Genomic DNA, 14,870 nt, shown 5'->3' on the forward strand with positions numbered 1-14,870 from the left:
CTCCTCCTCGTCCGGGACGCTGCCTCCTTGTTCCTCCTGGGCGCCCTCTTTTTCAAAGCTGATGCCCTCTACTTGGGATGCCGGCACATGCGCTGTCCTGTCTCTCGGTGCAGCAGTCTGGGGAATCACCGTACATGCGCGTGCCATGGCCACCGAGCACGCCCGGCACAGCCGCTTGCCTTCCCCGGCGCTGGGGCCAAGCGCCATTTCGGTGTGGGTCTTTCTCCATCCAATCCCACCACCCTGTCACAGATGGTAACATGGAAAATACCAGCATTCCAGTGGTTAGTGTTACTATATGTAGGAAGGTTTGGAGTTTCTTAGTCTGGAAATGGCATGGGTTCAATGACAGCTTTTCTTCTGTAGTTGAAAATGAATCAGAGACTGACTTCCTGCTGTGTGTGGACGCCCTCTTGCACAAGAAGTTTTTGCAGAAGATCTCTTCTAATAAGAGCTTCTTGTGCAAGAAGCTTTCAGACTAGAAGTAGCCTAACTAACACATCACTCCTGATGTATCAGGTTGCCACCCTCTGACATTACCTAAATCCACCCATGACCCTGACCATGGAGTTGAATCACTATCTGTCATGTTGTCAGCTTAGACCCTGAACCTGGGTTGGTATGTATGTTATTTGTGGAGAGGCAGTTGGTACCAAGGTGTTTCTTAATGAGGTGTTCTGTTATGACCATGCTGGATTGTGCTCATGGCCTGTGCCTACTATTTTTAAGTATGAGTATTTCTGTAATATCAGACCTGTTCCTGACAACTCCTGCCTCTCGCTCACAAATTCTCTTTGCTTTTTATTAGCAAAGTTTTGACCATTGCTGTCTAGGCCTCAGGCCTCATACCTGGCTTGTGATACATGAACTTATGTTACAGACCTTACCTGCAGAAGATGGGGAGCTGCTCCAGCCTCCACCCGTTAAAATTAACCAGAACATCACCCTTAAAGGTGATGGTTACCAGTTAACCTTTCACATCCCTAGTCCCCAGGTCACCATCTGAACAATGGATATAACTGAACTTACCTCACAGGCATAGATGCTGGCAGGATGCTGCTACATCCCTTCACTGAAGGGGTTTTATCTTATAGAGCAGGGAACCTTTTTTGGGGTCAGGGACCACTGATACACAGAAAAATCATTAGTGGGCTGTACACAAGTGAGAAGCAAAAACAAAAACAAAAAAACCCAAACCCTCACTGACATGGCCCCCAACTGAGAAGGAGAAAGACATTCCACACATTACCCTTGCACACCAAAGCCTGGGGTAAGGGGGCAAGCCGGTAGATTTTGTGTGCTCCAGCCCCACAGGGGAGTGGCGGAGGCTCCTCAATGGTGGGGTGAGGGAGCCCCAAGCCTCAGGGGCCAGATCCAGGAAAGCTGGGAGCCAGGCCCTAGGTTCTCCACCCTTCATATAGAAGGTGTACAGTTGAGTTCAATGGCTCTCAGCACCTCCACTATATAAATTGTTCCCACATCCTTGTTCACAGGGATGTAGTTGGGAGTTATTAGCTAATGTCTGTAAGATGCTTTGAAGATGCTCTGGAGATGTGCTACATAACACTATTACACATGGACTACAGGTCAAATCTTGCTCACTGTACTAATGCAGTGAAAAAACCCTATTGACTTAAATGGGGTTACTCACCTACCGAGTGTGATTTGGTCTTTAGGGCAGAAATGAATCAAATTAGTTTGTTTGGTATCAGAGCCAAATGATGCTCAAAACAGTAATTGAACGATGTCAATGATTAAAATTAACTACTGTTTTCAAAGTCATTACTGTGTTAATTTGAAATCAAGGAAATCTATTTTAGAAAAACGTGATGTAACTTCAATGGGTTTAGAAGGCATAGGGATGAAACTGGCTAGTGATTTTTTAACCTGACAGTATGACTTTAAAGTTTAATGCATTTAGTTGCCAGCGTTGGACTCATCTGAATTTTTGCATGGCGGTAGAAGGGCATGATTTATAAATAGTCACCTTGTCTTTATTGTGCATTTGTAATTACAAATATCTGATAATCACTGAGGTAAGAAAAACACTTCCTGGTTATCTACTCTTATGAAAAAGGTCTTTTTGGAGCTGTAAAGGGTTTCTGACCTACAATTCCCAGCAAATTCTGGGGATGTTTTCATAAGGAAAAAACTGTACAGAATGGCTTATAAAGGTAAAATAATCCATGAAAAATCCATAAAAACTATAAAATAAATTATGATCTTCACAGAAAGCAGCTGATTTCCATCTGGATGTGCTCAGGTTTTGTTAGCCTTATCCTAGCTCTGTGTGTCTATTACTCACAAAACAGTTCAGAACAAGCAAGTGAGCTGATTGGCTCTGTATGCTGCCTCTCAGGCTGACCATTCCTTCCTTGCTCGGCGGAGCGTTGTCACAACACCGTGGATGTAGATACAGTGGCGTCTTGGGTGCTGGCATGAAACGTGCTGGCATAGTGCTTCTTCTGGGAACGTAAGAGAGGTGTCTGAGTGTCGACGTCACGGCAAGCTTTGCGTTTCATGCAGCGAAACATGTGCTGGGTCCACCCATAAACGATGCAGTTCAGCAGCCCCTGGGAAGCCGCTGTTAGAGCCTAGGAGAGAACCCAGAGCATAAATCCCTCTTCAGCCAGTGCAGAATGGAAACCATGCACTTTTGCAATTTCCTGCACATCGGATTTACTCACTTTTCTAATCCAACCCCCCATGGTTCCCCAAGTAAGTGTGCTCTGGCCAGCCGGTGGAAGGAAGGGATGGCTTGTTGCCTGAGCCTCCCTCCCTCATGGTCTGGCCAGCCGGGGAAGACTGAGTATGATTTCCCGCCGCTTCCCACGCTCCCAACCTTTCTGCTGGCTGGAGTATGGGACAAGGAGCTCAGGCAGGGAGCTGCTCCTGCCTTCCCCTGGCCAGTGGTTTGTTCAGAACAGCTCCCTGTGTAGGACTATACCATGTAGGGAGAATTTAGGATTACTGAGCATGCTCAATAGCTCTGCTGAAGCCCCTGCCCTTCCTATGTCTATGTTTCTGCTGACTACATTTTACAAGGGGCATATAAAGGGGGCAAAACAGAGGAAGTGGCCAGGGTCTGAAATGTACTGGCCTGGGGGAATCAAGCCACTTTAGTGTGAGGCAGAAGAGGAGTCTAGGGGGGAAAAGCAGGAAGGGAGGAGTAGGAGCTGGTGTTCTGCTCAGGGTGGAGACACTGCCAGCCTCTGAGCAGGGTTTTTGCCCCACACAGAGAGGGGCAGAGGGGGTAACAGCTACCACAGTGGGATGAGCCACCTGCTGAGTGTGCAAAGGCAGAAGTGGGGCAGAGTGGGGGTTTTACCCCTCTTTGGATGCTATGTAGAAGCCCAGGGCCGCTTCCTGGCAGGGTTTTTAAAGGTACAGCTGTCCTAATTAATTGGCTCTCACTGCTGGCCCTCCACAGCCCCTCTCTATCTGCACTGCTATGCAGACAGGAGACAGAATGCTGTAAAAATCCGACATGCAGTTTGAAGGAGCGTGTCACACATTTGGAGTATTTAAAAGACTCTTATTAGTCCTCATCCCCCCCGCCTCTCCCTCCCCGCTTCCTGGTCCCTAGCCCTGAGTGTCTAGGACAGACAAGTTCACAAGTCTTGTGGAAGGGGGAAAGGAATGGTTAACATAGTCTATCTTGATTTTGTTAAGTTCTTCATACTAATGTACCCTAAATGAAGCTACAATAAGGTGGGTGCAAAACAGGTTGGAAAATAGTGCCCTGGGTGTAGTTATCAGTAGTTTACAGTCATGTTGGAAGGGCATAATGAGTGGTGTCCTGTAGGGACCAGTTCTAGATACACTTCTGTTTAAAATCTTCATTGATGCTTTAGATAATGGCTTTGAGACAGGGGTGAGTTGGGGGAGACATGAGTGCTCCCCCAAAAATGCCTGGGCAGGAGCAGTCACAGGAGCCAAGAGAGTTGGAGCTGCCTTGCTGCGCTTCTTTGCTGCTGCTGCCAGTATGTATGGGGATGAGGCAGACCAAGGACAGAGCAGGAGAGGGGACGAGCAGATGTGGGGGTTGTCCTGGCCCTTGCCCAGCCCTCAGGGTCTCCCCTCACCAGTCCGCCCTCTCTGCTTGGAGAGTGCACTTAGAAAGGCAGTGAATGATGATAACACATTGGGGCTACGTCTACACTGGCATGATTTTCCAAAAATGCTTTTAACAGAAAACTTTTCCGTTAAAAGCATTTTCGGAAAAGCACGTCTGGATTGGCAGGATGCTTTTCCGCAAAAGCCATTTTCGCGATCAGGGCTTTTTTGCGGAAAACAAATCTGAGCTGTTTACACTGGCCCTTTTGCACAAAAGTCTTTTGGAAAAAGATTTTTGCCCGAACGGGAGCAGCATAGTATTTCCGGAAAAGCACTGACAATCTTACATGAGATCGTCAGTGCTTTTCCGGAAATTCAAGCGGCCAGTGTAGACAGCTGGCAAGTTTTTCTGCAAAAGCAGATGATTTTGCGGAAAATCTTGCCAGTCTAGACACAGCCTGGGAGGGGTTTGCAAGTGCTTTGGACCAAAAGCTAAATATCAATCAACCACGCAAAACTCTTGCAAAAAAAGCCAATCTCAGCATTGTAAGCAAGACACAAGAAGTAATTTGTGTGCTTCACTCTGCGCTGATTAAGGCTCAACTGGAGCCCTGGGTGTGATGACTGAAACATGATAACAATCATGGGTCTATAGGAATGTGCTAGATGCTGGTATTAGTGTTTTACAATTACAGTTTCCTACACTTCATACGCATGTACCTGCTCTCTGTAGGACTTTGCTACTTCTCGTAGCAATATCTTACAGCAGCATTTCCTTATGATCCTACAAATTAGTAACTACTACTGGTAGCACAGTCCTACAGGGAACAGCTCTGTACAAACCGCTGTCTGGAGCACAGTTACTTGGGACACCATGGGGTGTGTGTACGTTTGTACCCTTTCAGTCCATATTTACCAAAAAAATCACACACATACCTGATAAATTCCTGCTTTCGGGCCTGGATATTTATGATTTTAAATGACCCTCCTCACACTAAGGCAGGCCTCACTCCGTGAGGTGCTAGAGGAACGCTGTGCTGCCGGAGTTGCTTTCTTTTGAGCAATTGCTCGCTTTTGTCCTGATCACTCCTGGTTATAAAAGCTCCATTGGTTCTTTTCACAAATGGAGAACTGTTAACTCTGATGTCCTGGTCAAATGTCAGTCAGGGAATTAATGCTGTCTCGCTGAGTTTTCTCTGGACCTTCAGTCGGAGACAGGATTCTTCATATAAGGAGGTTTAGGTTGGACATTAGTAAAAACTTCCTAACTGTCAGGGTGGTGAAATGAATTGCCTAGGGAGGTTGTGGAATCTCCATCTCTGGAGATATTTAAGAGCAGGTTAGACAGACACCTATCAGGGATGGTCTAGACAAGGGGTTCCCAACCTGGGGTACATGTACCCCCAGGGGGTACGAGAAGTTTGTCAAAGGGGCATGGGGAATATTTGGTAAATAACTAGATTATCCTAATTGAAATATTCCAAAAGTAGTAGTGTTAGTGAAAAAAAGTTGTGGATTCTGGAGTCTAGAATTTATTTCCTTTCATATTGAATAGGGGGTACAGGACGGTTTACTAAAAGCCAAAGGGATACGGGGACCGAAAAAGGTTGGGAACCCCTGGTTTAGATGATTCTCGGCCCTGCCATGAGGGCAGGGGACTGGACTTGATGACCTCTCGAGGTCTCTTCCAGTTTAGTATTCTATGATTCTATATCTTCCTGCCCTGAGGTGCAGCATGGTGATGTTCTGGGCTAGGAAACAGCTGTTGGGTTCTACTTCAGGGGCAGCTGCCATTCAGTAGAGGGGAAATGATTCCTAGATATAGTTTATGATCAGGATGAGTCTGCAAAAGTGCTTTGGGGAATATAAAAGGGAAGAAAAGGACAACAGAAATGTAAGATAATCATTATCTGGCCCTAAGAGATTCAACAAGTGGCAGCTTTGTTCATAAAACTGTGCTTTCATTTTTCTTTATGAGGTTTTAGTCTGTCTGCATTCCTGGATGACACATGAATTTTGGAATTTTTTAGTGCCCTATGCTTACTGCAGCTTCAAGATACAGCCCTCTAAGAAAACTACTGGTTAACAGCATCATAAACCAAGGTTTTACATTCAGGTTCTATAGAAACTCAAAGAGTAGTATTCAAGTTGTTTATATCAGGGTCTACATTTGGCTCTGCATTACAAGGGTTTTTAATGCCTCACAAGTCCATTTATGGACCTAGAATAATATAAGATCTGATCTTTTCTAAGTATTTCCAGCACCTAGATGCCCTAATACATAAGGAGCCCAGCTTCTTCTGTTTGGTTCCTGAGACCTTGCAAAGCATGTAAAGAACAAACATAAGGATGACTACAGACATCCTTCCCTAGTTCCATTCATAAATTGGACAAAGGCTCCTCTGCGCATGGTCTGCAGGGGAAGAAGCAGACTGTACATTTTGTTTGGCGTACTTGAGCCAACAGTGTGATGCTGTTGCAAAAAAAGCAAACATGATTCTGGGAGGCATTAACAGGAGCATTGTGACCAAGACACGAGAAGTCATTCTTCTGCTCTACTCTGCGCTGATTAGGCCTCAGTTGGAGTATTGTGTCCAGTTCTGGGCACCATGTTTCAAGAAAGATGTGGAGAAATTGGAGAAGGTCCAGAGAAGAGCAACAAAAATGATTAAAGATCTAGAAAACATGAGCTATGAGGGAAGACTGAAAGAATTGGGCTAGTTTAGTTTGGAAAGGAGAAGACTGAGGGGACATGAGAGCAGTTTTCAAGTATCTAAAAGGGAGCTACAAGGAGGAGTGAGGAAAAATTGTTCTCCTTGGCCTCTGAGGATAGGACAAGAAGCAATGGGCTTAAACAGCAGCAAAGAAGGTTTAGGTTGAACATTAGGAAAAACTTCCTAACTGTCATGGTGATTAAACACTGGAATAAATTGCCCAGGGAGGTTGTAGAATCTCCATCTCTGGGGATATTTAAGAGCAGGTTAGACAGACATTTACCAAGGATGGTCTAGTCAGTATTTGGTCCTGCTGTGAAGGCCAGGGACTGGACTGGATGACCTTTTGAAGTCCCTTCCAGTTCCAGTGTTATATGATTCTACAGAACCAACCAAAAACTCACATGACCAAAAAAGGAGAGAAGAGAAGTTCTGAAAAGGTTCAAACTGGAGTACTTTACCTGAAGAATATAAAGAGCCATGTAGATTCTGCTGTTCACTGATACAGTCAACTTCACTATTCCAAGGATAACGGCTGTGAAAAAGGATTGATAAAGTGATATTGCTTTAGCCTTCATTATTTCCAGTTACCATGCCAACTGGCCAGAACACAAGCATGGAAACTGGCAGATATAACATAGCTCTCTACAAACCTGGGCCCCAACAACAGAAGAAAGCAATAGGGTAGAACACTACTCGTTGTTCCACTATTTTTATCATTGCCCATTGCTGATCGCCCAGGAATCCTGTTGAGTTTATGAACCTTTTGTACAAAGCTCGGGCTTTGATGAGAAGAACCTAGAAAAGAAAATGCAACTGTATAATTCATTGTGTCTCATGTACAGGCTGATTTAAGAAGTGTACATCAAAGCCATGTACAGGAATTGTGCTGCTTGGTTGTTCTTTGTGGGGTACTTATTTAATCTAAGAAATAGCTGCAAAATAGACACTGCCGTGCCAAATCTGAGCAAGAGTCCATTTAGTTTGGTGTCCTGCCTTCATCAGTGGCCAGCAAGATACTTCTGAAGAAAGTATCATGGACAACTAATGGCATAACTCATCTATGAGAGAAGTGGTGGCTGATGTATGTTTTAGTGCATGACAGCAGATGTCAGTTATGATTTTATTCTAGCAGCAGCTAATACAGCTGGCATGGAGGGGCAGGAGGCTGGACAAGGTGAGGGAGTTGGCTCTGCACTTCTGGAAAGGGAAGGGCTTGTGATGGAAGAGGTGGGGCTTGGGCAGCCAGCTCAGGAGCACCACTAAACTGCGCTGTGCACCCCATGCTGGCCCTCTAACCCCATCCGGACCATGTAGCTAAGGGCTCTGTAGCATGCTGTGCAGCGATTTAAAGGATCTGGAGCTCTGGCCAGTTGCCACAGTAACAGAAGCAGCAGCCAGGCATCCAAGGCCCTTTTGAATCACCAGGCCACAGGGTAACCTCCCCCTTTGCCTTTTCCTCCCTCTCCCGCAGCTGGCAGGCCTCATAGCTGGACTCCAGGAAACAGTGAATCATTCCTAACATGTTTTAAAACAAATTATCCCTCTTTTGAATGCAATTCAAGACTGAAGCCTTGCCCACTTGCGGTCATTACATATCCTCTGGTACATGTGTTAACCCTGGTATCCCAGCCCAGTTCTCAATCATATATATTGTGCCTGTAATTTCAGTTGGATTCAATAGTTTTCTCCACTTTCTCCCTTATGCTGTTGTATAACGTTGCTGTATGCTGTTAAATAGTTGCTGCCTTCCACTTCAGAGGAGTGCACATTTCTGAGCTGGGTGGAGTAATTCCTGTGCCCAAAAGGGATAGGATTTTTGGTTGGAACATCTACAGATAGCCAGTGGGAAGAGGACAGTCACACACAAACTAAATAAAATGTGTTTTTATTTTAGTAAATTATAAATTGCTCCTCACAATGACATGTAGGCAAATCACAAACAAAAGCCAGCATCTGTTTATAACTACCCATAGGGTGAAGCAATACAATCCAGCGTCAGAGGAGGTTAGAAGAAAGGAAAAGAAAATGTCTCTATAATTCTGACCTGGTCAGGCAAAGGCCTGGCCCAGAATAATAATAACAACAATGCCTACATCTTATATAGAGCTTTATATCTGCAGATCTCAAGCGCTTACAAAGGAGGTCAGTATCACTATTATTTTATAGATGAAGAAACTGAGGCACGGAGTGGCAGTGGCAGTGCCTAGAGTCCTCTACTGAAGGGGGTGAATCTAGGGCAGAGGTGGGCAATAATTTTTTATGGGGGGCCACTCCAAGAATTTGGAAAGTGGTTGAGGGCTGCATTCTCCCATGATATTAATGGAGGAGGTGCAGGATCTGGGATGGGGATAGGGTGCAGAAGGGAGTTTGGGGTGAGGGACTGGGGTGCAGGAAGGAGAACGGGGTCTAGGAGGGAGTTTGGGTGAAGGAGGCAGGTGGTGACCTAGGTCAGGGGGCTAGGATGCAGGATTTTGGGATGTGACCTAAGCTAGGAGGGGCTTGTGAACGGGGGGCAGAGGACTGGGATGCCAGATCTGGGATGGGGTATTGGTGCAGGAGGGGGCAGAAGGTTTGGGTATGTGGGGCAGAGAGTTGGGGAAGGGAGGCACTGGGGTGCCAGAGTTAGGTTCTGGGTGGAGCTGGCTTGGTGCTCCACGTGGCTCTGCTCTGGTATGAGAAGGAGGGGAAGGGGGAAGGCGTTCTACACTGCCCTTGCTCCCGGCAAAAATTCTTGGCTCATCTTGGCTGGAAACTGAGAGATTGGCCAACGGCAGCTAAGAGATTTTGCTGGGGGGCGGGAACAGTATGAGACTTCTCCTTCCCCAGCCCTCCAGAGCAGAGAACAGCTGGATTTGAACTGATCTCTGCCTAAGGGTTCCAGCGAGGGGGCCACTGGCCATATCTGGTGGCTTGGGGGGCCAGATCTGGCCCACTGGAAGCCCCTTGCCCACGCTGATCTAGGGACTGCTGAGATGATTGCCTGGCAATTTGCCGGTGGCAGCTGGAGCCTTGGGCCCTTTAAATCACTATCAGAGCCCCATGCAGTGCTAAGAGCTGGGTGAGGGGGTGCAACTTGGTCCTGGCAGTGCTGAGGGCTGGCTGCCCCCAGACTCACTCCTTCTACCCAAGGTCTTGGCCTTTCCAGGAGCTTGGAACCACCCTCCCCCTTCTTTCCCCGGGGGCCTGGCAAGCTGTGTTCCCAGTAAGCTGTGTGCTTGTGTGGTCACTTAGGAGAGATTCAAATGCCACCCAGCTAATTAACAGAGCACCCGCAGCTAGATGTGTTGTTTCTGCTGGTGGTGCACATACACACATGCCTTCATACACATAACAAAATTTATTCCACACACTGATTGAAAAAATCTGCACATGGATGGAAAAGAGTAGAGGGAACATTGCTGGCAAGTCTGTTGCCTCTCCTCTCCCCCCCTCACCCCCCGGTCACTCTCATCCTTGGCATCTGCAACTCACTGTTTGAGGAACAGGAACAATATTTCTTACCATAATGGCGATGAAGCTGATCAAGAAGGCGATCAGGAAGACTCCAATGCCATAGAAATACATCACAAAACAAACAGAACCGCAGTGGTTTTGCAGTTGGCCAATGAGCATGGCCGTTTCTGTGTGCATCAAGAGACACCTGCCGCCAGAAAGGGGACAAAAGACAGCCTGAGTGTTTACTTCTGGTGACTCCTTTCATCAGTCTCAGAGGAAGCCAGGTGCTCTGGGGGCAGCTTACCCATGTTTCTGGCTGAAGTTCTGGTAGCAATTATGGGTGTTGCCCAGACAAAACACAGGAACCATTAAGAGGAAAGGGATCAAGCTGAGGGGAGAAAATAACAATAGCTCAGTCACAACAAGCAACCCTCCTATCCTTGCCCTCTTTTTTGCCACTACTGAGATGTTGTTTTGCTTTTTATTGAGAACATCTTGAAATAGTAGTTTTCTAGAACTTAAATGTTAATGCTTACAGCTTCTGAGTGGCACACGATATGGCATAATGTATGGCATAACATAGGGGTGGTATAACATACGGGTAATGGGAGGAATTATACCTGGTTAGCTGAGAACAAAATTTGTTTCAATGTATTTTCAGATTCTATTACTGAGTACCTCAACAGGACGCTTTCATACTACTGTTAGCATTGATAATACTTTATGTCTTCAAAAAACTTTAGAAGCATTAATTAATCCTTCTAAGACCGGCAAGGGACAACAGTAACCATTTAATGGCCATCCAGGGTTTCGTGGCTATCACCCTGTTGCACACCATGGCTGCTTTAATGTCATGGTGATAGTGAAACTACAACCTTGCTCCTACAAAAGGAGAATCTTCATTAGCTATATTGTCAGAGGGGCCCAATGACATGCAAGTGAGCAAAGTCCTGGTTCCATGCTTTGGAGGGAAGACATATATACACACGTACACTCTCATGTGTGCATAAAGTTGGCTCATTGCAGTTTGAGTCAATACAGCTCACTTGAATGGAGCTCAAAGAATTTACACCTGAGGATCTGTCTGTAAATTTTGTCAGCCCAGGATATCATGATTGCCAAGTCACGGGATTCACAATCAAGTTTTAATAAGAATTGTTTCTAAACAAAGAACAGTTTGGGTCTAAAACACCCAACTTTACTGTAAACATCCAGCACTAAAGCCTACCTGGACAAAATTGTTGCTATTCGGCCAATGCGATTTGCATAATCTAAAACCTGTAATGATGAAAAAGTTTAGTTACATGATTAATCCTTATATATCTGTACAACTGTAACCCACATGCCTGCTGCAGGTAGTATACTACTCCATGTAGTGGCTCTAAGACCACTTACAGAGAGAGAGATTAGGGCTACGTCTAGACTGCAGGCTGCTTTCAGAAGAAGCTTTTCTGGAAGAGATCTTTCGGAAAAAGGCTTCTTCCTCGTAGAAAGAGGATTACCAATGTTGGAAAAAACCCTCTGTTCTATCGATTTTTTTTTCTGAAAGAACATGATTGCAGTGTGAACATAAGTGAAGTTTTTTCAGAAAAAAAAACCCAGCCATTTTCCCAAAAAAACTCTTTAGTGTCGAGTTTGCTCTGCAACCTTAGTTCTCATCTACACTAGGGAGTTATTTTGAAATAACCCCCCTTATTTCAAAATAATAAGTGGAGCATCCATACTACCAAGCCTGTTATTTTTAAATAATGGACTGGTTATTTTGAAATCTGTACTCCTGCTTTCCTCGGGGAATAAGCTTATTTTGAAATAGTTATTTTGGTAGTTATTATTTCAAATGTGTTTATTTTGAAATACTTTCCTAGTGTAGACATGTGCTTAGCTGAAGGCCAGCTGTCTTTTAACTTAAGCAGTATAGGCTCATGCACTAAGCTCCAGAGATCCCAGGTGTGGTTCTGCCTGTCAAGGATACACAACCACCATTTAGTTACATTTTAGCCAGCCTCATCAAAACAGGCATTCTGAAGAGCTCAGTGCATGAATTGGACACAAAGCTGCAAATTTTGGTTGGACAAATTAATCACAGGACACAATCTTTAATTCTTAGAGACTCCAAAATAATCCTGGGAAATGACTGGAGGGAAAATACCAGATGACTATTGCAAATTTAAAATTCAGCCAACATTTTGGCATGTTGAGAGCACTAGTCCCTCATGACAACTCCTGCATTCTGCTCCAGGATGATTCCCACTTAAACATTTTCCTTCAGAAAAGTCCTTGGAGAAGGGGCATACAACCATGTGCCTGTCAGAGAACTTTGACTGCTCTGAAAAATGTTACAGAGAAAATGGGCCAAATTCAAAGTTCGGTAACATAAAGTTTAAACAACACATCTGTAAATGGGCATCAACTGTACAAGTGAATGTAAATTGAAAAGAAGAAATGGAAGGCAGGATTGCACCAGGAAAAATCACAATCAGGTGTACATACAATAAAGCTGAGGGGTGCTTTATTTTTAAGCTTCCTGAATTTCCTGTCTTAGTTGTTCTTTTCCTTCTATAGGCCCATCCTTTCACCCTTCTAGCTCTCATTCACAGGGCCAAAGCATGGCTCTAGTGAAATCAAAGGAGGTCTGTTCCACCAACTTTCATGGACATACCAATACATGAATTTCCTGACACTTGAAGATTTGTCCCTTGTGTCACTTTATCATGTCACGTTAAGGAAAGGACAAGCCATATGGACGCATGTTTAGATTTGATGCTCTTTTCCTTAGGAAGACTATGTGAATGTGAGACTTGGGTGTTCCAGAGACAGCTATTTGCTTATGCTTGCCAGATGCTGTAATAAATATTATGGTGAGAATCCATGAAAAGGGCCAGAAAACAAATTAGAGCATCTCATGATATGTGGACTAACATTTTCCTCCTTTGCAGAATGAGTCATTTTTTAATACTCAGCATACTCTGAACCAAATTCCCCTTTATTCCCAGGACTCGGTACTTGCCCAAAACAGAAGGAAGTTATGAATAATAAGACTTAGAAACCTTCTAAGATCAAAATGTTTTAAACATTCATTAATCTCCATATCAAACCTCTGAGAGAGGTAAATATTTGAAATCAGCTTCTCCTGGCTTTCAGTACTGTGTTCAGATCACCTTTCTTTGGTCATGCTTACAACATGTGGTTCACCACCAGCTCATGGGAAATAACTTTTTATTGAAACAAACTGAAAGGTGCACATTGCAATGGAAATTAGTTTGGGGGGTTGTGCAGTTGCTTCTTCCTCCAATTTATTGACTGGCTGCTCCTCCAAAGCTAGAGGAATCCAGTTTCCAGAAGCAAACCAGAAGAGTAACAAAGTCCTGATGAGATCTTTGCATGCAGGTTATTTATTTTGTGAAGCATAACTTGGCACAATCCTGCAACAGTATAATGAAGCTCTGAGGGAAAGCACAAACAATTGTGACTATGAGGGACTCTACTAACTAGGAATTATATTGTGGGTGCTGGTACTGGTCTGCCTTTAGGAAAGGTAAACTGGTCCCACTCTGCAAAGACACAACACAATCCTGTGCTGCAGACATGGAAAAGCAGTACCACAAGTAAAAATCCTCAAACAAGAAACTGTGTTTTGAATAATACTTTGCACATTTTGAGCACCACTCTTCTGAGCTCTGAAAGCTCATTACACATGAGGTTCACAACACTTTTGTGGACAGATCAGCATTCCCATTTTATAGTTGGAAAAACTGAGGCACATGAATACATCCTCAAAGTGTGCTTTCCCCTTTAAGATAAATAATTTAACTGGCATCACTCTTTCCTCTTCTCCTATGACAGTCTGTGTGCCTGTCAGGATGGCTAAAATCAATTATTAAAAAAAACAGATTTTTTTTTTATTTAAATAATATTTTTTTAGATCATCAATAAAATACTAACAATCAGCTATTGCTTCTTATAAGTTCTTATAAGCAACAGTGGAGTAGCCTGGAAAGAAAATGGGAATGAAAAATGGAAAACATTATTCAGCACACACACAGCTTCCTAAATTCCTCCACCTTTTTGCCATAGAAAAGCTGACATGGCTCCAGGGTGTAAAAGAGACCCTATCTGAGAATATTTTCAAAAAATTTATTCCCCAGGTAAAATAGGAAAATGTGTCACGTGTAAGCAGTGCAAGAATATGTTGCAGGACCTAGCTGAAAGAATGAAACATCATAAAGAAAACTGCTCACTGGGAGAAAATGATGTGGATGAAGATGTGGAAATGTTTGAAGAACAGTGCGGATCAAATCTGTAGATAAAGATTGATTCACCAGCCAATCACAGAGAGAGTCTGCAGAACTAGACTTTATCCACAGATTTGATATCTAACCCTGGGCCTAAATAAAGACATTACAAAGACAATTTCTCCTGCCATTAACATTTGCATTTCTACCTCAAAAGCTATGGGACACATCTAGCCCACTTAATTAGCCTAATTAACATGGGTCCTACAATTGACGGGTACTTCTGCTACTATTCATCTGATGAAGAGGGTATTGCCCACGAAATCTCATGATTATATAGATTTTGGTTAGTCTCTAAGGGCATGTCTACACTAGGAAATTATTTCAAAATAACTTATTTCTAAATAACTCCTGAAATAACTTTCAAAAT

At 44.2% G+C, this 14,870-nt stretch overlaps 1 protein-coding gene across 1 annotated transcript in view; it reads right to left on the reverse strand.

The window, feature by feature from the left end:
• Positions 1-2,263: 2,263 nt before the first annotated feature.
• Positions 2,264-14,870, reverse strand: part of TMEM116 (transmembrane protein 116) — a 34,224-nt gene continuing 21,617 nt past the window's right edge. Inside the window, exons 6-11 of the mRNA XM_006121773.5 lie at positions 11,437-11,486; positions 10,513-10,596; positions 10,275-10,413; positions 7,424-7,568; positions 7,232-7,305; positions 2,264-2,594 (exon numbers count right to left, since the gene is read on the reverse strand). Of these exons, the coding sequence (XP_006121835.2) occupies positions 2,394-2,594; positions 7,232-7,305; positions 7,424-7,568; positions 10,275-10,413; positions 10,513-10,596; positions 11,437-11,486 (693 nt within the window). The 3' untranslated portion in view covers positions 2,264-2,393. The remainder of the gene's footprint in view (positions 2,595-7,231; positions 7,306-7,423; positions 7,569-10,274; positions 10,414-10,512; positions 10,597-11,436; positions 11,487-14,870) is intronic.

Source organism: Pelodiscus sinensis, chromosome Z (genome assembly GCF_052426305.1).
Source record: "Pelodiscus sinensis isolate ZL-2025 chromosome Z, ASM5242630v1, whole genome shotgun sequence".
Lineage (NCBI taxonomy): Eukaryota > Metazoa > Chordata > Testudines > Trionychidae > Pelodiscus > Pelodiscus sinensis.